Consider the following 25277-nt stretch of genomic DNA (forward strand, 5'->3'; position numbering starts at 1 on the left):
TCACTGATTCTTTTTTCTGCCTGATCAGATCTGCTGTTGTGGCCCTCTAGTGACTTTTTAAATTCAGTTTGTTTTTCAGCTTCAGAATTTCTGTTAGGTTCCTTTTTATAATTTCTATCTCTTTGTCAATATTCTCATTTGTGCTTATAGTATTTTCCTTAGTTATTTGTCCATGCATTCTTTTAGCTCTTTGAGCATATTTAAAATACTGTTTTAAAGTCTTAGTCTGGTAATCCAGTGTCTGTGTTCCCTCATGGATGGTTTCTGCAAGTTTATTTTGTTCCTTTGAATGGATCATGTTTTCCTGTTTTTTTTTTTTTTATGACTTTTTGTCATTGAAAATTTGGCATTTGAATAAACAGCTACCTCCCCAGACTTTGCAGACTGGCTCCATGCTTCAGAAGTCTTTCACTGATTACTGGGTTTGCTTTGAGCCTAGCCATCAGAACAAGGTGAAAATATATGGTTTTCTCATGTCTTTTCTATGTTTGAATCTTGTCTTGGCCTGCATGTGGCTTTCTTGATTTCCTGGTATACATAGCTGCTTTTAAAAGTTTTAATTTCCCCAAAATTCATACCCATATCTTCTTAAGGCATTATATGATATATTGTATGTCTCCACTGCGACCTCTTGTCCCAGGTGTCTGTTGGTCTGCAGTCTCCCTGTGGCTTGTATGAGCAGTTCCCACTGATTTTTCCTATTTGGGATCCAAGTTAGATGAGGCAGAGTCTAATCAGTCCTTCAGGCAGCCCTCATACAGGTTTGAACATTAAAAATAAATTCTGCTCTGCTCCCTCCAGTTTGATGGAGGGAGCTAGGAACTGGACTGCTTACTCTTACAGATCAAGACCACACTATGTTGGATAGCGTATTGAGCATGGACAAGTAAAAATGCCACAAAATTTCCTAATATTTTGAAGGTGAATTTTTGTTGCTTGAATGTTTTCTTGGTGCTGTAGAATTTGGACTGCTTTTCAGAGCTCTTATAAGGTTAGTTCAGCCAGATTTTGGTTGGTTTTTGATATTTCCATAGCAAAAAGAGAACTTTGAGCTTCCTAGTCTGGTATTTTGCTGACATCACATCACATATTTGGAATTATATAGTACATGGCCTTTCAGAATGGCTTCTTAAATTTAGCAGTATACATTTAAGGTCCCTCCATGTTACTTTGTGTCTTGATAACTCATTTCTTTTGATCACTGAATAATATTCCAATATATGTATGTACCACCATTTGCTTATCCATTGACCTTTTGAAGGACATCATAGTTCCTTCCAGGTTTTGGTAATTAGGAATAAAACTATTATAAACTTTATGTGCAGGTTTTTCTGTAGACATGTTTTCAACACATTTAGATAAGCAGGAGCACAATCCTGGATCCTATGGTTAAGACTATGTTTACCTTTGTCAGGACTGCCAAACTGTCTTCCACAGTTACTGTACCATTTTGCATTCCCATCAGCAATGAATGAGAGTTTTTGTTGCTCCATATTCTCACCAACATTAAGTGTTGTCAATGTTTTAGATTTTAACCATTCTTATAGGTGTGTAGTGGAATCTCATTATTTTAGTATGTAATTCCCTAATGGCATATGATGTTGAGCATTTTTTCATATGCTTATTTACTATCTGTATATCTTCTTTGGTTGGGTGTCTAATCAGATTTTTTGCCCATTTTTTAAGTGGATTGTTTGTTCTCTCATTGTTGAGTTTTAAGACTTCCTTGCAGACGCAAAGAAATGGAAAGATATTTGTTGCTCATGGATTGGAAGAATTAACATAGTTAAAATGTCCATATTTCCATAAGCAATCTACAAATTCACTGCAATTCCTATCAAAGTTCCAATGACATTTTTCAGAGAAATAGAACAAAGAATCCTAAAATTTATATGGAACAATAAAGGACCCTAAATACCCAGAGGAATCCTGAGAAAGAAGAACAAAGCTGGAGGTATCACACTCCCTGACTTCCAAATAAACTACAAGCCTATAGTAATCAAAACATCATCGTACTGGCACAAAAACAGACACACAGACCAATGAAAAAGAATTGAAGGCCCAGAAATAAAACCACACATCTATGGATAGCTAATTTTTGACAAAGGAGCCAAGAACATACAATGGAGAAAGGAAAGTCTCTTTAACAAATGGTGTTGGGAAAACTGGGCAGCCACATGCAAAAGAATGAAAGTAGACCATTATCTTTTGCCATACACAAAAATTAACTCAAAATGGATTAAAGTCTTGGATGTAAGACCTGAAACCATAAACTTCTAGAAGAAAACTAGGCAGTGTGCTCTTTGACATTGGTTTTGGCGTCATCTTTTTGAATACCTTGTCTCACCAGGCAAGGGAAACAAAAGAAAAAATAAACAAATGAGACTGCATCAAACTAAAAATCTTCTGCCTGGCAAGGGAAATTATCAACAAAATGAAAAGACAACCTAACAATTGGAAGAAGATATTTTCAAACCGTATATCTGATAAGGGGTTAATATCCAAAATATATAAAGGACTCATATATCTCAATAACAACAACAACAACAAAAACAAACTAAAAAATGAGCAAAAGGTCTGAACACACATTTTTCCAAAGAAGATACACAGATGGCCAAAAGGCACATGAAAAGATGTTCAACATCACTAATTATTAGGGAAATAGAAATCAAAACTACAATGAGATGGGCCCAACGCTGTGACCTAGTGGTTAAGTTCAGTGCGCTCCACTTCTGTGGCCCAGGTTCAGTTTCCGGGGGCAGACCTACACCACTCATCAGCAGCCATGCTGAGGCAGAAACCCACATACGAAATAGAGGAAGATTGGCACAGATGTTAGCTCAGGGAAAATCTTCCTCAAGCAAGAAGAGGAAAATTGGCAACAGATATTAGCTCAGAGAGAATCTTCCTTAGTAGGAAAAAAAAAACTACAATGAGATATCACCTCATGCCCATCATAATGGTTATTACTAACAAGGCAAGAAATAACAAGTGCTGGAGAGGATGTGGAGAAAATGGAACTCTCATACACTGCTGGTGGGGATGTATACTGGTGCAGCCACTATGGAAAATAGGATGGAGATTACTCAAAAAATTAAAAATAGAACTACCATATGATCCAGCTATTCCACTTCTGCGTAGTTATCCAAAGAACACAAATGTGTAAAGATACATGCACCCCTATGTTCATTGGAGCATTATTCACAATAGTCAAGACTTGGAAACAGCTTAAGTCCCCATCAATGGATGAATGGATAAAAAGATATGGTATATACACAGTGGAATACTACTCAGCTATAAAAAAGATGAAATCATGCCATTTGTGACAACATTGATGGGCCTTGAGGGTATTATGCTAAACAAAATAAGTCAGATGGAGAAAGTCAAATACCATATGATTTCTCTCATAAGTAGAAGAAAAAACCAACAACCACCACAAACAATCATATAGATAAAGAGATTAGGTTGATGGTCACCAGAGGAGAAGGGGTGAGGGAGGTGGGTGAAGGGCACATGTGTACGGTGATGGCTGATAATTAGACTTTGGTTGGTGAACATGATGTAATCTACACAGAAATCTAAATATAATGATGTACACCTAAAATTTATATAATGTTATAAACTAGTGTTACTGCAATAAAAAATAAAAATTAAAAAATGTAAAATAAAAGAATTCCTTGTATATTTTGGATATCAGTCCTTTATCATATATGTATTTTACAAAGATTTAGTCCCAGTCTGTGGTTTTGTTTTTTATTATCTTAAATGTATTTTTTGGATAGCATAAGTTTTTAATTCTAATGAAGTCCCACTTAACAGATTTTTCTTTTATGGATCATGCTTTTTGTGTTGTGTCTAAAAACTCATTGCCAGAAGTGATGTTAGCAAAATGGCCAAATAAGATATCCCTCAAATATATCCCCCACTTAACAATAACAATTTGGCATCCATCCACAGACAAAATACCTTTGTGGGAGTTGTGGGACCCAACATTATATGCCAAGGGACCAGGGAGGAGTCTCGTCCATTCATGACTCAGGCAATAACCATATAGACATCTCGGTCCCAGCTGTAGACCCTGCAGTGACTCATGCACTGGCTCCAGACCCTCTCAGCCGTGGTCTGGGATCCCCTGGAGAACACTGTCAATCACCCGTGGATGAGACAATCAGCCATGGTCAAAAGACCTTTTGTGGAAGTCCACGTTTGCAACAGAGAAGTTCCAGCACACCATTAGAGCAAAACAATATGAGTTTGGATGCATTAGGGAGAGAAAGAGTAACATTTTGACTTTACCTGCATCACCCCTGCCCCAAAGCAGTACTCCTCAATTCCAAGAGAGGCCTTCTTGGCCAGTCATTTCTCCTGTAGGGGAAAGTGAGAGGATGTTAATGAGTGCCTGGCTTCCCCAGCTTTGTGAGACACTGCCAAAGAAGCTGGCTTCTCTCTTGTCCCATCCAGAATACTGAGTCATGAGCTGGATGACTGGGAGGTGGGAAGAGATTGGGAGAGCCACACATAGGACTCTTGGAGGGCATGAAAGGGACATAGATCCTACTAACTACTTCATGGACTCCATCAAGAAGACAACCCACAAGCTACTTGGGACATCTCACCTGAAGATCCCCACAACTGGCCCACTGACACTGCAGCACTCTGCTTGCTTCACCCACACAAACCCCACCCTGTGGCCCACTCTCTTTGTGCTGCCAAAGGTGGCGAGAGTGAACTCTGGCAGATGGCTATTGAGCATACACAAAAAGCCAGCCTGAATCTGTGGGCCAGGGAGAGACCACAAACTTGAGATTTAGCTTTGTCCTTAGGAAAGCAAAAGGGAGACTGTCTGGTGCATTGCAGGACTGAGAAAAGACATACAAACTTATGAATTCTGCCACAAGAGGGAGCAAGAAGTGAGGAGCAGGTGTATCCGTAGAAGGTCAGAAAGTTTCAGAATCCCTAGGAGGACTCACAGAAAGTGTTCCTCCCTGAAGTCAGTTAGTAAAGACTGAAGGAGGTGACTATTACTTTAAATACAAAGACAGCAATGCAAGACTTCAAGGAACATAAAAAAATCAAGGAAACATGATGCCAGCAAAGGAAACATGACACCACCAAAGGAAAGAGATTGAATCAATAAACAAAAAATCTGCTCATAAAGAAAAGCCCAGGACCAGATGGTTTCCCTGGTGAATTCTACCAAACATTTTAAAAAGAATTAATGCCAATCCTTCTCAAACTCTTCCAAAAAAATAGAAGAGGAGGGGACATTTTCAAACTCATTTTATAAGACCAGCATTGCCTTGATACCAAAGTCAGACAAGGATACTGCAAGAAAAGAAAACTACAGACCAATATCCCTGATAAATATAGATGCAAAAATTCTCAACAAAACTTTAACAAACCAAATTCAATACCAACTAAAAGGCTCATAAACCACAATCAAGTGGGATTTATCCCTGAGGTGCAAGAATAGTTCAACCTATGCAAATCAATAAATGTGATACACCACATTAATAGAATGAAAGATACAAATTATATGATCATCTCAATAGATGCAGAAAAAGCATTTGACAAAATTCAACTTCCATTCATATTAAAAACTCTCAACAAATTGAGTACAAAATGAACATACATCAACATAATAGGAGAAACCCAGGGCATCCTACTCCATGATGAAAGGTTTTCCTCTACGATTAGGAACAAAATGAAAGTGTCCACTCCTATGCAACACAGCACTGGAAGTCCTGGCCCAAGCAATTAGGCAAGAAAAAGAAATAAACTCATCCAAATTGGAAAGAAAGAAGTAAAACTGTCTCTGTTTGCAGATGATATCATCTTATATATAAAAAATCCTAAAGACTCCACCAAAAAACTGTTAGAACTAGTCAACAAATTCAGTAAAGTTGCAGAATACAAAATCAACATACAGAAATCAGTTGCATTTCTATACACTAACAAGAAAGTATCTGAAAATGAAAGAAAGAAAATAATTCCCTTCTCAATAGCAGAAAAAAAATTAAATACTTGGCAATAAATTTAACCTAGGAGGTGAAAAATCTGTACACTGAAAAACTCTTAAGACTTGATGAAAGAAACTGAAGAAGACACAAATAAATGGAAAAATATCCCATGCTCATGGAGTGGAAGAATTGATATTGTTAAAATGTTGATACTACCCAAAGCCGTCTATAGATTCAGTGCAATCTCTATCAAAATTCCAATGTCATTTTTCACAGAAATAGAAAAAATTATTCTAAAACTTGTATGGAACCACAAACAGCCAAAACAGTCCTGAGAAAGAAGAACAAAGCTGGAGGCATCACATTTCCTGATTTCAAACTTTATTATAAGGCTATAGTAATCAAAACAGTATGGTCCTGGCATAAAAATAGATACATAGACCAATGAACAGAATTGAGAGCCCAGAAATAAACCCATGAATATAAGGTCAACTGATATTTGACAAGGAAGCCAAGAATATTCAATGGAGAAAGGATAGTCTTTTCAATAAATGCTGCTTGGAAAACTGGATATCCATATGCAAAAGAATGAAATTGGAGCTCTATTTTTCACCACTTGCAAAAATTGCTTTGAAACGGATTAAAGGCTTAAACATAAGACCTGAAACTGTAAAACTCCTTGAAGAAAACATAAAGAAAAAGCTCCTTGACATTGGCTGGGCAATGATTTTTTAGATATGACACCAATAGCAAAAGCAACAAAAGCAAAAATAAGCAGTGGAACTACTTCAAACTAAAAAGCTTCTGCACAGCAAAAGAAACAATCAATAAAATGAAAAGGCAGGGGCCGGCCCTGTAGTTGAGGGGTTAAGTTTGTGCGCTCCACCTCCACGGCCCAGAGTTTCGCTGGTTCGGCTCCTGCGCGGACCTAACACTGCTCATCAAGCCATGCTGAGGCGGTGTCCCACATAGCAGAGCAGTAGCATACAGCTAGAATATACAACTATGTACTGGGAGGCTTTGGGGAGAAGAAGAAAAAAAAAAGAAGCAGATTGGCAACAGATGTTAGCTCAGGTGCCAACCTTTAAAAAAAAAAATGAAAACGCCTACAGAATGGGAGAAAATATTTGCAAACCATATATCTGATAAAGGATTAATATCCAAAATATATAAAGAACTCATACAACTCAATAGCAAAAACAAAACAAAACAAATAATCCAATTTAAAAAGGGGCAAAGAAACTGAACAGACATTTTCCAGAGAAAACATACTAATGGCCAACAGTTATGCGGGAAGATGCTCAGCACCACTAATCATCAGGGAAATGCAAATCAAAACCACAAGGAGCTATCACCTTACACCTGTTAGAATGGCTATCATCAAAGCAATGAGATAACATGTCTTGATGAAGATGTAGAGAAAAGGGAAGCCTTGTGCATTTTTGTTGGGAATGTAAATTGGTATAGCTACTATTGTATGGGGATTCGTCAAAAAATTAAAAATTGAACCGCCATATGATCCAGCAATCCCACTAAAAATGTATATATCTAAAGGAAATGAAATCAAGATCTTGAAGAGATCCTGCACCCATATGCACCCTCATGTTCATGGCAGCATTATGCAAAATAGCCAAGATAGAGAAACAACCTAAGAATCTATTGATGGGTGAATGGACAAAGAAAATGTGAGAAAGAAGGAAATCCTGCCATTTGTGACAACATGAATGGACCTTGAGGGCATATGCTAAGTGAAATAAGTCAGACAGAGAAAGGCTAATACTATACAATCTCACTTATATGTGGAATTTTAAAAGTTGAACTCATAGAAACAGTGAGTAGATTTGTGGTTGCAAGGGGCTAGGGGTTTGGGGAAATGGAGCGATGTCAGTCAAAGGATACAAACTTCCAATTATAAGATTAGCAAGTCCTGAGAATCTAATGTACTGCATGGTGACTATTGTTAACAATACTGTATTGTATACTTGAAAGTTGCTAAGAGAGTAGATCTTAAATGTTCTCACCACAAAAATGAAATGGTAATTATGTGAGGTGATAGAGGTGTTAACTGACTCCACTATGCTAATCATTTCACAATATATGCATATCAAATTATCACATTTTACATCTTAAACTTACACAAGATTGCATGTCAATTATATCTCAATAAAGCTTGAAAAAAAATCTCAAAACCTAAAGTGATCCAGATTTTCTCTTACATTGTCCTCTAAAAGTTTGTACTTTTATTTACATTTAGGTCTATGATCCATTTTGAGTTCATTTTTGTGAAATGTGTAAGCTCTGTATATAGATTCACTTTCTTTACATATAGATGTCCCTTTGTTACACACAATTGTTGGAAAGAACATCCTTTCTCCATTGAATTGTCTTTTCACCTTTGTTGAAGATCAGTTTCCCATATTGTGTATGTATATTTCTGGGCTCTCAAAATGTTCTATTGATTTGTTTGTCTATTCTTTCACCAATACCACACTATCTTGATGATTGTAGCTTTGTACTAAGTCTTGATGTCAGGTAGTGTCAGTTTCCGACTTTATTCTTGTCCTTCAATATTGTGTTCGCTATTTTGTAGGGGTTAGTTTGCCATTCCATATAAACTTTTGAATAAGTTTTTCAGTATCCACAAAATAATTTGCTTGGATTTTTTGTTGGAATTGTGTTGAATCTATGCATCGAGTTGGGAGGAACTGATGTCTTAACAATACTGAGTCTACTTATTCATGAACATGGAATGTCTTGGTTACCGTAACTTTATAGTAAGTATTGAAGTTAGGTAATATAAGTCCTCTGACTCTGTTCTTCTTCTTCAATATTGAGTTGGCTATTCTGGGTCTTTTGCCTCTTCATATAAACTTTAGTATCAGTTTGTTAATATCTACAAAATAAATCACTGGGATTTTGATTGTGATTGCATTGAATCTGTAGATCAGATTGGGAAGAACTGATATCTTGACAATATTGAGTCTTTCCATGAACATAGAATATCTCTCTATGTATTTAGTTCTTCTGTGATTTCTTTCATCAAAGTTTTGTAGTTTTCCTCATATAGATCTTGTACATATTTGTGAGATTTATACCTATGTACTTCATTTTCAGGGGTGCTAATATGAAGGGTATTGTGTTACTAATTTCAAAGTTCACTTGTTGATTGCTGGTATATAGGAAAGCAATTGACTTTTGTATATTAACCTTAGCCTCTAACCTTGCTGAAATCACTTACTAGTTCCAGGAGTTTTCTGGTCTATTCTTTCAGATTTTCTACATAGACAATTATATCATCTGTGAACAAAGACAGTTTTATTTCTTCTTCCCAATCTGTATCCCTTTTATATTCTTTTCTGATCTTAATGCATTAGCTAGGAACTCCAGTACAATGTTGAAAAGAAATAGTGAGAGGGGATATTCTTGACTTTTTCCTGACCTTAACATAAAGCTTCTAGTTTCTAACCATTAAATATGATGATAGCTGTTGGGTTTTTGTAGATGTTCTTTATCAAGTCAAGGAAGTTCTGCTCTATTCCTAGTATGCTAAGATGACTTTATTCTTTTGCATGTGGATATCCAGTTGTCCTAGTATAGCTTGTGAACAGATAGGATTTTCAATAAGTGGTGATTGAATTCCAGTCAGTGGAATGTGAGTGGAAATAATAACTTTTCTTGACCAAGGATTTTAAGAAGCAGGCAGACTACCTCTACTCTTTTCTTCCAATTTTGCTGGCTGGACACAGGCTATGATGATGCCCCATCCATCATAGTGAGGGAGTAAGTGATGGTTAAGTAATGAGAAACATAAAAAAAGGTACTCTGGACTTCTCATTTTTTTTCTATTTTGAAAAGCAGTTTGACATTCAATTAGTGGTCAGTATTTGCTGGAATTGTGGAAATTCAAGATTTCTTCTCCCTGCAAGGCTAATAATCTTACCTCAACAGTCTTTTTAGTTCTAGAAATCCTCAAGGGGTATTTCCCAAGTCCTGAGTTTTGATAGTTTTCACATTATTTTTCTGGGTATTGTTGCCATACTAAGCTTTACTGTCAAGCACTTAAGTCTTTCCAACTGCTCCCTCTAATTTTCCCAACCACTACCCATACTCAGAGTCTTCATGATGTCAGAGATGAGTATAGTCCAAACTTTAAAGCCCAAACTTTAAAGTACAAACTTTAAACTTAAAGTGGGATCTGCATGCCAGAGAGTTACAGAATTTATTTGCAAATAGTTCTTTCTGGGATTCTTTATGAACGTGCCTTTGCTGCGAGAGACATACAGTTGAGGGCACGTGTTAGAACAGGAAAAAACAGGAGTCCTAATCCCACTGCTGCCATTAGAATAGTTATATTCCTCTAAAGACAAAGCATTGTTCCTGGGCTGAGGTCATTGCACTTGGCTCTTTTTTCCCTCAGGATGAATTTACTTAAAGCAGAACCCACTCCAAATGTGACTTGAGAATATTCTTGTGTCATGCCTCCCCATGAGTTCTCCAGATGTGCCTTGTCTCAAGTAGTAGACACAGGTTGCAATCTTTCCCAGAGGCTCTTCAGCCTCTACTGAAAGTAGACATCTGTTGAGCCAATTTTCATGAGTTAGTTCACAAGAACCCAACCAGCCTACCTGGTCCCAACTGCAAGAGACTTGAGTTACTGTGTAAAGCTCCTGACACTCAGGGATAGGAGAATGAATACATTCTAAGAATGCACAGAGTTTGGCTCAACCTTGGACAAAAAGGAGATCCCAGAAGGAAAGTTTGCCTGAGGCATATGAAAGAGAGGAGAGAGGCAAATTAAGCTAAATGGGCAAAAACAGGTCCATGACCAGGGTGACTGAGGTAGACAAGAGGAGAACATTCAAGCTGCACAGGCAAGGGATATGCCAGTGTGAAAGTTCATGTACATGTATGTGGGAGGTGGGAGTGGGGTTGGGGCAGAGCTGTAGGTATGATGAAGGAGCATAGCTGTTTCTGTATCCCAGGCTTAATGATTAGGGGTTATTTGGTTCTGAAACTGTTCCATAGGTCCCGAGTTTATTGATGGTAATGCCCTCAGTTAGGAATGCCTGTTAGGGGGGTTAGGGAGAAAAGGAACCTGAGGCTCTGCCTTTATTAGGGTCCAAGGGTAGGGAGCCTAGAATTCCACAGATTCACTCTTTATTGGCTAATTTAAAGCATAAAAGCTGGAAGTAGGGTGCAGGAAGGAAAAAGCAAGTGGAGTCACCCAAGGGCTCAGTTATTTAGGTTATGCAGGGCTTTCTGAAAGAGGGAACTTCATGGGTGGGGGTGGCCTAGTTCTTTATCTGGTTGTTTTGCTAGTAGCTATGTCTTACAGCTGGCAATATGTCTATTCAAGATGGATGTCTTTTGAAATGGATGCCTTGGTAATCAAAAGCTTAATGTCAGGCAAAAGCTTAATCTACAGAAATGTAGATTTCAGAGATTACTCAGGGTTACACAGGTGCTAGTGGAGACACTGGGGAATGGAACTATGGCTGTTGCAATCATACAGGAATCCATTTTAGGATGAAATAAATAGACTATTTCTTAGCGGTCAGACAGACATAGGTCAGCATCCTCTTTTAATATTTTATTTGCTTTCTGAATTTAAAGATGACACTTAACCTATCTGATATATACAGTTAACACATAAAGAGCTTAAAATAGGATTTTCTCCATTCAATGAATGTTAATCAGTAATAGTGCCTGTTCTGTAAATGAATTGAGAACAAATTATTCAACAGATATTTCAAAGTCTCACAGTAAAATCAGTCAACTTTTAGTAGGTCCACTCCCCTGTCAGCAAATATCTTGGAATCAATATCCCAGTACTTCAAGAATTACCAAAGAAGCTTGAGTTGGTAAGACTGTAAACTTTTAGGATAGGAAATTTTAAAAAATAGAAACCATAAGTGAATGTAAGCTCCACAAGAATAGAAATTTCTTTCTGTTTTGTTTCTACTGCATCCTCAGTGCCTAGAACAAAACAGGTACTAAATATATACTTGTTGAATGAATGAAAAACACAAGTAACTTTAAGAAAGAGAAGGAGCAGTTCAGGGAGCCAAAGAGATTCACTCACCACAGATCCCAGCAGTGCTCAGACTCCGTTCTTCAAGCCTGGCATTCACCCAAGAGAGTATACTGTGGAATAGAGAAAAAAAAAAGTCAACAATTCAGCTAAGGCTACTTAAGCAGCACAGTAAAAGAGGTCTTCCTCTGAAAATTGACATCCATTCTCACCACATATTGTGTAGAGTCATCTCCAGATGGTGTTTTTTCCTGTCAGCTAAATATTGCACAGTTATAATAAATACCTAAAACTAATAATGCTGATATGAAAATTCATGGTAAGAATATGATTCCCTTTTCATCTGGAAAACATCAGTGATTTTCAGGTAATAGAGATGATACCAGCTCAACACAAGGTTGACATAAGGGAAGCCATATTGTAGAAAAGAAACCATATTGTAAATTTGAATGACCTCTGACTAACTAACCCAGACATGCTCCATAGATTTTACGGTCCCTCCCAGCTGCTATAAGTTGGTGACTTTGTTCTTTTGAGTTCCTTAGGAATGTGATGACCCCTAGGCAGAGAGTCTATGCTGATAGCCATCAACAATGACAACTGAAAGATCAGGGTGTAGGGCATTGCTCTGGTCTCTGATGCATATCCAGTAAAACAAAAGACTATCAGGAACTGAGACCAGATGTCTGCCCCCACCTGGAGACCAGATGGAGGCCCCACTGGGTTTAGGTCTATTTTTCATGGACTGTTAAAATTTGGGTTGTCTATACTTCTTATCCTTGTGGTCCAATACTTGATTATAAAATGTGACTTTAGATGTTCTTCCAAAACTGTTGACCAAGGTACAAAATTCTGATAACACAAAATGGCAATCTGAAGCCGGGAACAAGAGAATATTTCAAAATGAGTGCTAGACAGTTTCATTCCTCTAACCAAAATCTATGCCCCAATTCAGCAGGAAGCAGCTAGATAGGTCATCACCCTGAATCCCTCAAGAATCAGAAATGACCAAAGAATAGGAGGGATTGAAACCAGCAAACCAGTTAGCTATTGCTGATCAAGTAGGTAATAAATAAAGTTTTTTTCCTTTTTGCAATTACTGATTACAACTTTTAATTGTTCCCCCACCCATTATTAACTGTGCTGTTTAGGCACTATGCTATCTGATTCCCACTAGGTTCCTATAGATAATGTCTCCCTGGAGCCTGGGTCACCATGGTAACGGGTGTGTAAGCTGTTTTTTTCAGGAATTAGAACCCCTTTGTCCACTTCAGGCCGGTTGAGACCACCAACTCATCAACTGAGCCCGTGCAGATGTCCAATAGGCGACCTTTTGACATCAAGAGGCTAAAAACTCCACACTCGGATCATGCTAACACTGACATTTTGTGAACTTGCATCCTATGAAGAGGCATGAAGTCTGCTTGCACACATCATTAGTTACCTCACCTCTCCTCACCTCCACATCTCCTATCTCCACATTTCAGACAACCTTGCCCCCCCATCCCATAAATATCCCTGAGTCCCTATTTTCAGGGAAGCAGATTTGAGACTCATGCTCTCACTTCCTTACATGGCTGCCTTGTGATTAATACCCTCTCACTGCTATAATCTCAGCGTCTCAGTGTTTGGCCTTCCAGGCAGCAGGCAAAAACAAACCTGGTACGGTAACAGAGACTTTCTCCAAGTAAGCCTCAAAAACCACTGCAAAAATCACCCTTCTTTGGAAAACAGAGAGAAGAGGATTGCTGGAGAGGGTGGTCATAGTGGTGAGAGATGAACCCCAAAATTGATCCACCCAGGGGCTGAAGCCCCAGTAAATAAAGCCAAGGGGAATGGACTTTATGAGGATGGTGAGTGAATTCGGTCCTGGAGGTTGGACATCTGAAAAAGGGTCTCACTGGTCTAAAATAAAGGTGATGGCAGGGCTTCATTCCTCTGAGGGGGTCTGGGAAGAATCTGTCTCCTTGCTTTTTCCAGCTTCTGGGGCTGCCCGCATTCCTTGGCCTCTGGCTTCCTTCCATCTTCAAAACCAGCAAGGGGCCTGTGGGCCTGTGAAGTCTTTATCATGCTGCTTCACTGTGACACTGATTATTCTGCCTGCCTCTTCCACATTTAAAGTACCCTTGCAATTGTGTTGGCCAGGAAAAGCAAGTGCATTCTTATTTTAAATTCAGCTCATTAGCAATGTTAATTCCTTCTGCAACCTTCATTCTCCTTTGCCACCAAACATCACATATTTACAGCTTCTGGACAACAGGACAAGAACATCTTTGGGGGAGCTTTATTCAGCCTACCTCAGTGAGAGGGCCATTTACTTGGGTTTGAAAACAGGCAACAGTGCCAGCAGGTTTGTACTCATCCACAGTTGTGCTTAACCACCTTTGCTCTGTTTGCCCCATGGAGCACAGAAAGGAGGGGTCCAAGACTAGAGGAAGGATGTAGGGGTGAAGGAATCAGGATTCAAGAACCACCAGGTTTCTGTCTTGGGGAAGTGGGTGCATGATGGGGCCTTCTCCAGGAATGATTGGGGAAACTACACAGGTGTGTAGGGCAGGTGGCTGAGATCCAAGCTAGTTGTAAGCTCTGCCCCATTTCCACACTGCCAAAGATCAGGAGAGCTAGGATGTGACTGCCACAGAAGACCTGACAGAACAGTGGAAGAGGAGACAGGCGCAGCCCTACCTGGTGCCTGACAACGGGGTTGTGGGGCAACAGAGAAAGAGGCTTGTATGACCCAGTGCAGGTCCTGACAGGGAAAGGCCTCTTTCTTGAGCAACTGTGGGTGATGCGGGGTCAGTGAGCCAAGGAGTCGAACGAAAGATTTCTTGGACCCTCAAGATGTGGCAGTAGTGCTCTTTAGAGAATAGTGTGGAATAGCATGGGGACAGGACCCATGGGCAGGCAGAGCTGGTGCTGGCATGCTGCTGCTGCTGCCTCTGCTGCTGGCATGGGGAGCTGCTTCTGCTGCCAGCATGGGGACAGGACCCATGGGCAGTCAGAGCTGCTGCGTGGGGACAGGACCCCCGGGCAGGAGGGGCAGCTACTGCTGCCACTTCTGCTGCCAACACGGGTGGAGAGTAAGGCTAAATTTAAGGCATAGGTACGTGAGTTATCTCTTTACAAGACAAAGGAAAGAATATGTAAAAAAGTTAAAATGGTATCAGTGCCCATAGGGTCTGCCCATTGAGCGGTCCCACAACTTTTAGATAAGAATCAAACCGGATTGCATAAATGGCAGAAGTCACGGCTTAAATATTATATTCAGCTAAAAACAATGGGAGGGGGTGCAGTTACATGAGGTTGCCAGACAGTAAACAACTTAAGTCCTTGCCTTCCCCATTAAGAGTTTCCAGAGATAAGGCCATCCCGCCTTCTTCCTGGCACAGAGAGGGAGGCATCTTTACAGATGGAGGTTTCCCTTACAGATGTAAATGTTTCTCAACAAAGAGCAAGCAAACTCTGCTCCTCGGAGCCTGCTTCTCATCTGCAGTTTTAATTAACCAGCCTAAAAATCCTCATCACGGGGACCGCGAAATGGTCCAGTGTGTTACCATTTCGAATGAGAAAGAAAGCAGTGTGGCAGAAAGAATGAATGACTGTGGGCGCAGACCAACAGTTTCTTCGCTGGAGTCAGAGGTCTAGGTGTGCCTTCCTCGGGAAGAGGGGCAGTGGTGAGGCCTCCATGGGACCCCCTCCCACCTCCCTCCTCTCCGCAGCCGCCAGAAGCAATGAAAGAACTTGGGAGGGGCCCCCAGAACCTCGGGGGGCGGTCTGGCCTTAAATGGCCTCTCGCCTCCCCACCTGCGGTCCTCAGAGCCCCTCTCCCATCAGCATCCCAGAAGGATGGCGGGCGCGAGGGGAGGGGGAGGTGGGCAGCCAGAAAGCAGGCTGGGGGATCACACACACACACACACACACCCACTCCCACACCCCCCCCCCCCCGAGGGGCTGTTTGTGTCCATCCGCTGCTCCCTGCGGCGCGGCGCCTCCCTACCTCCCCATCCTGGCCCCCAGCGCCACCCACCCGCCGGTCCCCTCTATTGTAGTGGTGGAAAGGAGGGGGTGGTCGCCACTTAGGTGGCCCTGGAGGTGTAGTGAGGCGGGTTAGCCTCGGCCCGCCCCTTGGCGGGAGCGCCTCCCGGCCCCGCCCTCTCTGGGTCGGAACTATGGTGGGCCTGGGAGGGGCGTCGAGTCCGTTGGTGCCATATCCCTCCGCCCCCTTACCCGACACCCCTCCCCGCGAGCGGTTCGTGCCGCTGCCTGCGCAGCCCCCTCCCATTTTGGTGCAGCGGCGCAGGGGGCAGGCAGCCTGTGTGCGAGTCGGCCACACGGAGGGCGGTGGGCAGGTGCGCGAGGCGCTCGGAGAGGAGGGCAGGCCGGCGTCCTGCGCCGGAGTCGAGAGAGGCAAGTGGGGGTGTGGTGGGGGCGCGGGGGTGGCCCCGCCGTTACTCGGCGTGCAGCCCGCCCTCCAGCCCCCGGCAGCCTGGCGAGGAGCCGCCGAGGCGGTCGGAGCCGGTCGCGGAGAGCGGTGCGCAGCGCGCCAGCGCTGGGGGAGCCGTGGCGCTGCGGCGGCGGCGGCGAGTGGCGCGGGCCGGGGCGCGGGGGCGCCGGAGAGGCTGCCGAGAGGCTCCCGGGGCTCCTCTGGAGTCGCCTCGCGCCAGCGCCCCGCCCTCGGCGGTGTCTGTGCGGGGAGAGGGCTGGGGGGCTGCTGCGGGAGAACGGCGGGGCGGGGGCGGGGGGCGCGGGGAGGCCGCGGGGCCGGGGTGGGGGGCGCGCGAGCTCGGCGCCATGCCGGCGAGAGCGGGCCAGTGGCGCTGGGTCTTCTGGGCCGGGATCGTGGAAAGGGCCGCGTCCGGGGTCCTGTCGCTTCCCACTGGCGCCTCGTTAATGCCGAAGTCTCCTGTTTGCACGGTAGGTCTGGCGACTTGAGGCTGCAGGGTGCATCTCTAGAGGAGAGGCTTGCGACAAAGGAGGAGCAGGAAAATAGCCTGGATTTGTGGAGGTGTGTGGGGATTGGACGGTGGGCAGACGCCATTGACTGGAGACCCGAATGGGGGTGGGCTGACTGCGACCAGAGCAGGTCAGGCATCCAGGAATACCTCCTAGAAGTTCTCTCTCTACCAGATTTCTAGGCACTTCCATTGCCTTCCTTCCCCTCTCTCCTCAAGTTGGAGGCGTGAAAAGATGGTTTTGGAAGTTGATGTGACAAGGGAGTCATAATTACAAATACCAGTTCAAAATCTGTTTTCTAGAATATGCTGGGTATTCCCCCCAATTTATGTTGTGCAGCACAAGGGATTGTGAACACCTAGTGGTGAATCCTCAGAATTGGAGAAGAGGGTGATGAGAAGAGTGTGATGTGAAGAGGAGGAGTTATCCAGAAACCTGAAACAGAGGGCCTACGTTAAAGAACATTCTACCAACTGGACACTAAATGTTAAAAAATCGATAATATGAGTAGTCCTGTTCTTTCTGTTGGTCTATCTACCAAGCAGTCAGTTGCTGCTGTTATTTCCTGTCTGTCTTATTTTTCGCTTCTTTGTCCATAGGCCTGCTTTAAGGCTCATCGCCGCTGCAGGGAAAGAAAGGAGGAAGAGACTGGCTCAAATCGCTGGAGGTTGGTGTGAAGAGGGGCAATGCAGGGGACAGCTACAGAGTAAGATCGTGGCAGGTGTCTTTGATCCAGTTTGGTGGCTTTGATTCTCCTCTCCTGCTGTGTGGTAGATTTGCACAATGCTGCAGCATCCCTTGTCCATTTCCTGCAGGAGGTATTAGGAATATTGGGGTGGGTGTGGATTGGGCTGTGAATGGGAGCAGAAAACCTGAGAGCAGGAACCAGGAGACAGGAAACATTAGACAAACTGGACCCTTAAACTGAAAGGGAGATGTTTACAAATGTCAGGGGTCAGGGTGTCTGCCTGTCAACCAAGCATTCAGCCTCCATTTTTTCCTGTGTGTTTATGTGTCTGTAGGGTGGCCTGCTGTCTGCTGTAGAGCTTAATATCACTGGAACAAGGCAAGGAGGGGGAATTGCCCCACATCAGTGCAGGTTGGTATGAGAGTGGGTACAACTTTGGGCCAGGAGTGGAGACCAACGCAGGCCCCGGAGTGATTAGGCTCTAGTCTGGAGGTTCTCAGCCTCTCCCATTGCCCATTTCTCTCCAACCTCACACATGTTTTGTAGCAGGCAAAGTACTGTGGCAGCTCTAGGGGTGAAGAGTGTAGGCCAAATAAGGGTGACAGAAAAACTTTGTTATAGTCTGACTGTCTCACCAAGCATTCAAGGTCCAGTCTCTGAGTCTCTGCATGGAGTGACACAATTGGAAGAGACTCAAAGTCTCATGTCATTCTGTCTCCCCAGATCCACCTCCAGTGGCAGCTCTGGTGGTGTTGGAATTGCTGCTGACTACCGTCCTCCAGAGGTCTGCACCCACCTGGGAACCATCCATCCTCCCCCAGCTTGGTTGTGCTTCTGCTGCACTGTCTGTAATATTGGCTGAGGCTGGGCTTGAGGAGGAGGCTGGTTGACGGCTGGACTGGTTTGACTCTAACTCGTTTCCTACTGTATCATTTCCTGAATCGCTGAAGGATCAGAGTGTGAAGATACAAAACTCACAGATCTGTGGTAGAGGCTGAGACTGGGGTAGGAGTATTTAACTGAGCCTTTTCTGTAACTTGTACTATGACTGGGGCCGAGATTGAGCCTGGTGCCCAGGCCAAGCCTGGAAAGAAGGCTGGAGAAGAGGTTGGGGGTGGGCCTGAGAGAGAGAATGAAATCCCACTGGTGGTCAGACCCAAGGTTAGGACCCAGGCCCAGGTGATGCCTGGGGAAAAGCCCAAAACTGAGTCCAAGGGTATGTCTGGGGCAAGGCCAAAAACTGTGGCCATAACAGGAGGTGGGACACATCCTAAAACTGAGGCTGGGGCAATGCCCAAGCATGAAGCTCATTCACACATCCAGGCTGAGTTTGATGCTGAGGCAATGTTGAAGACAGAGGGAGTGTCCCAGACCAACGCCATAGCCTGTGCATTCGTCAGTACTGAGTCTGAGTCAGTTGCTACAACTAAGACCTTGTCTATGGATAGGGAATTGTTTAATGTGGATACTGAGTCGTTTCCCGGCACTAAGGTCAAGTGCCAGTCAGGAATCCAGCCTTTGTTCGGGTCAGAGGAGACCAATGTCGGGTCCTGGTGCTGTCCTAGGCCTACATACAAACAAGAGGCCTCTCACAATTGTAATTTCAGATGGGTGGATGGATCTTCTCTGAGTTCCTGGTTCTGGAGTGGAGAAGATGTGAGTACAAGGTTTCATCCTAGGGACAGGATAAAGGCCAGTACCAGGTCGAGGCACATGGCCAAAAAAGAGGTTTTGTCTAGGCCCAAAACCAATCAGGAGCTCTATGTTGTGTCCAGTTCTGGTTCTGAGGATGAATCTTTTAAGACATCCTTGTTCTGGGCCAGAGGAAAGACCAGTATCTCGTCCAGGCCCAGGGAAGAGACCAATAGCAGGTCCAGGTTTAGGTCCAAGAAAGAAGACTCTGAGTTCGGTTCTGGGTCTGAATGTGAGAACAATTTGAAGTACTGGTTCTGGCCTGGAGAAGAGGCCAAATCCGGGTCCAAACCCAGAGCTAGGAAAGGGGCCAATGTGAGGGTCAGGCACAAGGCCAAGCGAGAAGCTTCTGTTAATTTCATGCCTGAGTCTATAGATGTCATCAAAAAAGAGTCCTGGTTCTGGCCTGGAGAAGAGGCTAGTAACTTGTCAAGGCCGAAGTCCAAGAAAGAGGCCAGGACCAGAGCAATGGCAAAGGAAGAGGCCAAAACCAAGGCCAGAGCCAGGGACAAGCAAGAAGCCGGGTCAGAGGATCAGTTCCTCATTGGGACCTGGTTCTGGGCTGCAGAAGAATCCAGCATAGTGGGTGGGGCCAGCGTCAAGTCCAGTTTTCAAGTGGAGGATGAGTCCATTGTTGGCAGTTGGTTCTGGGCTGAAAAAGAGACCAATATGGGGACTGAGGCCAGCAGTAAATCCAGACCAAGAACTGAGCAGGAACCTATTGGCAATTCTATGCTTGGGGCTGGGGAAAAGACCAGTATGGAGACTGGGGTTGAGGCCACTTCCAAATCTCTGCTAGCAGATGAGAAAACAAAGGTCATTGCCAGTTCCTGCTTTTGGGCTAGTGAAGAAACCAACCTAGAGGCTGAGGAAGAGACCATTTTTGGGTCATGGTTTTGGGTCAATGATGAGGACAGTGTGAAAGCTGCTGTTGGGACTAGGTGTGGGTCCAGGCCTAGGTCTGAGGAAGAAGAGGTCACTGGTCCCTGCTTCTGGGCTAGAGAAGAAGTCACTATAGAAGCTGAGTTTAGAGAAGAGGCCAGTCCAGGAGCTGAAGAAGAGACAATATTTGGGTCCTGGTTTTGGGCTGGAAACCAGGCCCAGGTGGATTCTGGGGCTGAAGTCAGCAGTGACGCCATGTCAGGGGCTGAGGAGGAGGAACCCATGATTGGATCTTGGTTCTGGGCTGGAGTAGACACTTGTGTGGAGGCTGAAGTCAGCAATAAGTCTAGCCTGGAGGACAAGGAAGAAATTATTTCATCATCTTGGTTGGGGACCACAGAAGAGGTCAGTGTGAAGTATGGGGCTGGTACCAGATGCAAATTTATGACAGAGCCTGAAGAGATCAATATTGAGTCTTGCATCTGGGCGGAAGAAAATCCCTGTATGTATCCTGCCAATGGAGGCAGGTGGAAGTCTAGGTCAGAGGAGGAACAGGACACTGTTGAGTCATGGTTCTGCTCCAGAAAATACACAAGGCCAGAGACCATTATAGGACCCTGGTTATGGGCTACAGAAGAGGATAGTATAGATGATTGGACTGGAGAAGAGGCCAAGCCGCTGACCAAGGGAGAGACCATGATTACGTCCTCGTTCTGGAAAGGGGATGAAGCCATTATAGAGGCTATAGACAGAGAAGAATCCAGGTCGTATGCTGAGGAGGAAGACATTGATTCTTGGTTCTGGCCTAGGGAAGAGGACAAGCTCAGGATGGCAGCTGAGGCTAGAGAACAGGACAGGCTCACAGCTGAGGAGGAAGCTATTGTTGGGTCTTGGTTCTGGGCCAGGGAAGGGGCCCTTAGAAAGGAGCCTGGCTTTTGCAGCAAATCCAGTCCAGAAGCTGAAGAGGAGGAAGTCATCTTTGGGCCCTGGTTCTGGGCTGAAGAAGAGGCGAGTCTGGAGGCAGGGGCCAGTTTTGAGTCCAAGCCTGGAACCGAGGTGGAGGAAATCATTGTTGGGTCTTGGTTCTGGGCTGAAGAAGAAGACAGTATAGAGGTTGGGCCTCAGGCAATAGAAGACACCAGGTCAAGGACTGAAAAGGAAACCGTTTTTGGATCCTGGTTCTGGCCTGCAAAAGAAGCCATTGTAGAAGCAGAGACATACTGTGCATCCAAGCCAGAGGATGATGAAGAGATGATTGTTGAGTCCTGGTTCTGGTCTGGAGACGAGGCTGTTAACAAAACAGGAACTGTGGCCACCTGTGAGTCCAGGCCAGAAAATGAGGAAGGGGCAGTTGTTGGATCTGGGTTTGGAGCTAAAGATGAGCCCAATAACAGGACTGGCAGTGGAACCAACTGTGAGTGCAAGACAGCAGCTGAGGAAGATGAGACCATAGTGGGGTCCTGGTTCTGGGCAGGAGATGAGGCCCGTTTTGAATCAAATCCTAACCCTGTGTTCAGAGCCATTTGCAGGTCCAGGTATTCAACTGAGCAAGAGCCTGATGCTTCACACAGGCCCCAGAGCTGGGAGGGGGTCACTGTTAAGTTCAAGCCTGGTCCATGGGGTAGGGTTGGCTTCCCATCCCCAAGCCCCTTTAGATTTCCAAAAGAAGCAGCATCTCTATTCTCTGAAATGTTTGGAGGAAAACCCAGGTACATGAAACAGGGTCTAGAAGGGAAAGAGCAGGAGTCTCTGCTTCAGTCTGATCAGCCTGAGTCTGAGTTCCCATTTCAGTATGATCCGTCCTACCGGTCAGTCAGGGAAATTCGGGAGCATCTTAGGGCCAGGGAGAGTGCAGAGCCTGAGACTTGGTCCTGCAGCTGCATACAGTGTGAGCTTAAAATTGGTACTGCAGAGTTTGAAGAACTCCTTCTATTAATGGACAAAATTCGAGATCCTTTTATTCATGAAATATCTAAAATTGCAATGGGTATGAGAAGTGCTTCTCAATTTACCCGAGATTTCATTCGGGATTCAGGTGTTGTCTCGCTTATTGAAACCTTGCTCAATTATCCCTCCTCCCGAGTTAGGACAAGTTTTTTGGAAAATATGATTCACATGGTTCCACCTTATCCAGATCTAAACATGATTCAGACATACGTATGTCAAGTATGTGAAGAAACCCTTGATTGTATTTTGGATTCCCCTGAGCAGCTATCTGGAATAAAAATGCTTAGACATCTCACTACAACCACTGACTATCACATGCTGGTTACCAAATATATGTCTGGGTTTCTTTCCTTACTAGCCATGGGCAATACCAAAACAAGGTTTCATGTTCTGAAAATGCTACTGAATTTATCTGAAAATCCTGTCATGACAAAAGTACTACTCAGTGCTAAAGCAATGTCAGAATTTATGGAGCTTTTTAAGAGGAAAGAGACAAATGACAATATTCAAGTTGTTCTAGCAATGTTTGAAAATATTGGTAACAATATCAAAAAGGAGGTAATGTTGTTCACAGATGATGATTTCAGCCTTGAGCCACTTATTTCTGCCTTCCATGAAGTTGAGGAATTTGCTAAGGAACTGCAAGGCAAAACAGATGATCAAAATAACCCTGAGGAAGACCAAGAAAATTAGTATGATTAGTCACTTGCCTCTGATTGTCCTTATGTTCCTGAGTTAATGATCCTTGAATAATGCTTTGGTTTTCACAGTTGGTTCTGTGTTGTAATATACATCTTTAATGCTGATACTAACTTTGCCCAACTCTGTATGAGCTGGATCATTCTTCTGATGCCAAATGAGTATTAGAACTGTGAAAACAGATTTGTTGATATTTGTCTTTTTGTCCAGATTGTGACATTTGGTGTTTAAGCTTATAGTGAACTGAGCCATCATAAGTAAGCTACCCTTCTGATTGTTGTTCTAGTGTAGTGAATTCTATTTGAGTCTTGTATGTGTTTTCAATAAAGTTCTTTGTTAAAGTTGGCAGAAATCACCCTTCTCCTTGAACTTAAAATATAGATGCAAAGATAAAATATGAACACATAGAGATGATTGCTGTATGAATAATATACACCTTGAAAAAGCCTATTCCCATAGCTTTAAATGCAAGGATTACCATGGGCTGCTACTCAGAGCAGGCTTCAAAGAAAAATGACCCCATTAAGTTGGGCTGTGAAATGTAGGAAATAGGTTGGGTGCTATGAAGAAAAGCATGGAGCTGGCAAAAGTGTTCCCATGGTAGTGAGGTATCCGGTCTGCCTGGAGTGGCTGGGAGGAGTGTATTAAGGAATATAGAGGATGAAGTAAGTTTTGAAGAGTTGAGAAGTTGCATTTTGCAGATCAAAGTCTGGGTGTTCTTTCGATGCTGCCTAAAGGTTTAAAGACTAAGACAGGAAAGCACACCAGTTTGAGTCAGGAAGACCATTTCTTCATAGTGGTTCCCATGGAAAGTCTTAAGGTAATACCATATGACCACTAAAAGTGATGATGTATAGGTTTTTTAAATTGACTAAGAAAAGCTCTGATGCTTTCTATATTTGGTGAGATAGAAAAGACTGGTATCGTATATGGAAAGTATGATCCTGTTATAAAAGTAAATGTGCGTAAATGGACCACATTTATGCAAATTTTTAGTATCTGGTTATGGAAAATTCTTCAACGATATAAGACATGTCAAGCTAATAAGGAAGCGTGAGAGACTACAACTTTGGAAGGACTGGTGTGCCAAATGAAAATGCGTAATTATTTAAAGGGAATAAACTAAAATTTCCAAAGTTCCTGAATTCATGCTACACATTTTTTGCATTTACAAAGGTAATAACATATCTTCAGACAGGGGCGAAAGTCAGGGATAAAGTTGGTTTGAGGGGGCAGGAGTCCAGGCTAAGGGGAAATATACAAAGTTTTATTATTTTCAGGGAAAGAACCAGACATGGTGACCCTGTTATTTTGGTTTGTATCAGGGTGCAAAGTACATTTTTCCTACCCGGTTCTAGTAGTCAAGGTTTATGGAAGTAGGGCAAAGTGGCACTTTTGCCTCCTCCTTTCACAAAGGGCAAGTGTTAACAGGGATCATCCTGGTGGTAGAAATTGGAGTTTGAATGTTTGGTTTGCCTATCAGTATTTTTCAAGACAGAGCGTGTGTGCGTGTGCGTGTGTGTGTGTGTGTGTGTGTGTGTGTGTGTCCGTCCCAAGTTTATACAGGATATTAAAAGTCAGTTGTCTCCAAACTCCTCATGGAGTGTTCCTCGCCAGCCCTGTGCTCCTGCAGAGCAAGGCCTAGGGCTAGAAGCTTTGGCTCCAAATCCAGCCTGCCTTCCAGCTCTCTGTCTTCACCGTGGTCAGGAGCTTCAGGTTCTTCTAGCAGGCAGCTCAATCCCAGCGGCAGAAGATTCTACTGTCCCGCGCTGCAGGGCTGCAGCACCCAAGCTGAGCGCTGGGTCATGTGGGGCTGACGGCGGGTCATGTGACCACGCCCTCACTTGGGCGAGCAGAGAGGTGCGTTGCTTGGAAAAGGGAGAGGAAGGACACACACCTGATGACTGGCCAACTGCCATGGGAGGAGTGGTAGGATGTTGTGGTGGATGGGTGCGTCTGTGTGCTGCACTAGGCTGAAAACTAATGTCTCAGTCCACCAGAATTAGGGCATCTGTTAGTAGAGGAAACAATCCCTCAGCCCATTGCGAGCGTCTTAGCCAGGGTCTGCCTTTCGTCCAGGAGCTCAAGAGGCAGGAAGTCTGCGGGAGGCATCCGTGGAGAGAAGCAGCGGCCACTGTTGGAGGAGGTGGGTGCGAGGCCCAGAAATGGCATCCGTGGGAGGTAGGGGCTGAGACCAGATCCGGGTGCAGGAGGTGCCTGGGACCCTCCTGCTCCCTCCTGCCTTCTGAACACCCTTTCCCCCACCGCCAGGCTCCCAGCTCAGCGCTGTGTGACTCTGTGTTTCTATGTGTGGGTGGGAGTGGTGGACACCTGGAGGGAGTTGGCTTCAGGGGAGCCCAGAGAGAGGAGACGGTGAAGTGACAATTCGTGAACACCCAATTCGAGTACGCGCGTGGCGCTGGCT

General features: G+C 43.8%; 3 protein-coding genes across 3 annotated transcripts in view; all 3 read left to right on the forward strand.

Moving 5' to 3' along the window:
* ARMCX5 (armadillo repeat containing X-linked 5) overlaps positions 1-13773 on the forward strand; it is a 39144-nt gene extending 25371 nt beyond the window's left edge. Inside the window, exon 4 of the mRNA XM_070258641.1 lies at positions 13726-13773. Coding sequence (XP_070114742.1) covers positions 13726-13758 — 33 coding nt within the window. The 3' untranslated portion in view covers positions 13759-13773. The remainder of the gene's footprint in view (positions 1-13725) is intronic.
* Positions 13774-16160: 2387 nt separating this feature from the next.
* Positions 16161-18035, forward strand: LOC102150057 (uncharacterized). Its single transcript, XM_023633614.2, has 4 exons — positions 16161-16522; positions 16910-16996; positions 17544-17611; positions 17967-18035. Exons 1-4 carry the CDS (start codon positions 16161-16163, stop codon positions 17993-17995), a joined length of 546 nt encoding a protein of 181 aa, XP_023489382.2. The 3' UTR covers positions 17996-18035.
* On the forward strand, positions 17967-23204 carry GPRASP1 (G protein-coupled receptor associated sorting protein 1). The gene is made up of 2 exons (XM_023633613.2): positions 17967-18043; positions 18356-23204. Exon 2 carries the CDS (start codon positions 18677-18679, stop codon positions 22844-22846), a length of 4170 nt encoding a protein of 1389 aa, XP_023489381.1. The 5' UTR covers positions 17967-18043; positions 18356-18676; the 3' UTR covers positions 22847-23204.
* Positions 23205-25277: the final 2073 nt, after the last annotated feature.

The sequence above is a fragment of the Equus caballus genome, chromosome X, assembly GCF_041296265.1.
Source record: "Equus caballus isolate H_3958 breed thoroughbred chromosome X, TB-T2T, whole genome shotgun sequence".
In the NCBI taxonomy this organism is placed as follows: Eukaryota; Metazoa; Chordata; class Mammalia; order Perissodactyla; family Equidae; genus Equus; species Equus caballus.

What these genes read in the sequence shown, in the direction of transcription:
- LOC102150057 (XM_023633614.2), top strand. Translation starts at nt 16,161, where the DNA reads ATGGTGGGCCTGGGAGGGGCGTCGAGTCCGTTGGTGCCATATCCCTCC. An exon ending in AATAGCCTGGATTTGTGGAG is followed by an intron (nt 16,997 to 17,543) that starts GTGTGTGGGGAT and finishes CTTTGTCCATAG; the next exon opens with GCCTGCTTTAAGGCTCATCG. An exon ending in ACTGGCTCAAATCGCTGGAG is followed by an intron (nt 17,612 to 17,966) that starts GTTGGTGTGAAG and finishes ATGTGTCTGTAG; the next exon opens with GGTGGCCTGCTGTCTGCTGT.
- GPRASP1 (XM_023633613.2), top strand. Translation starts at nt 18,677, where the DNA reads ATGACTGGGGCCGAGATTGAGCCTGGTGCCCAGGCCAAGCCTGGAAAG.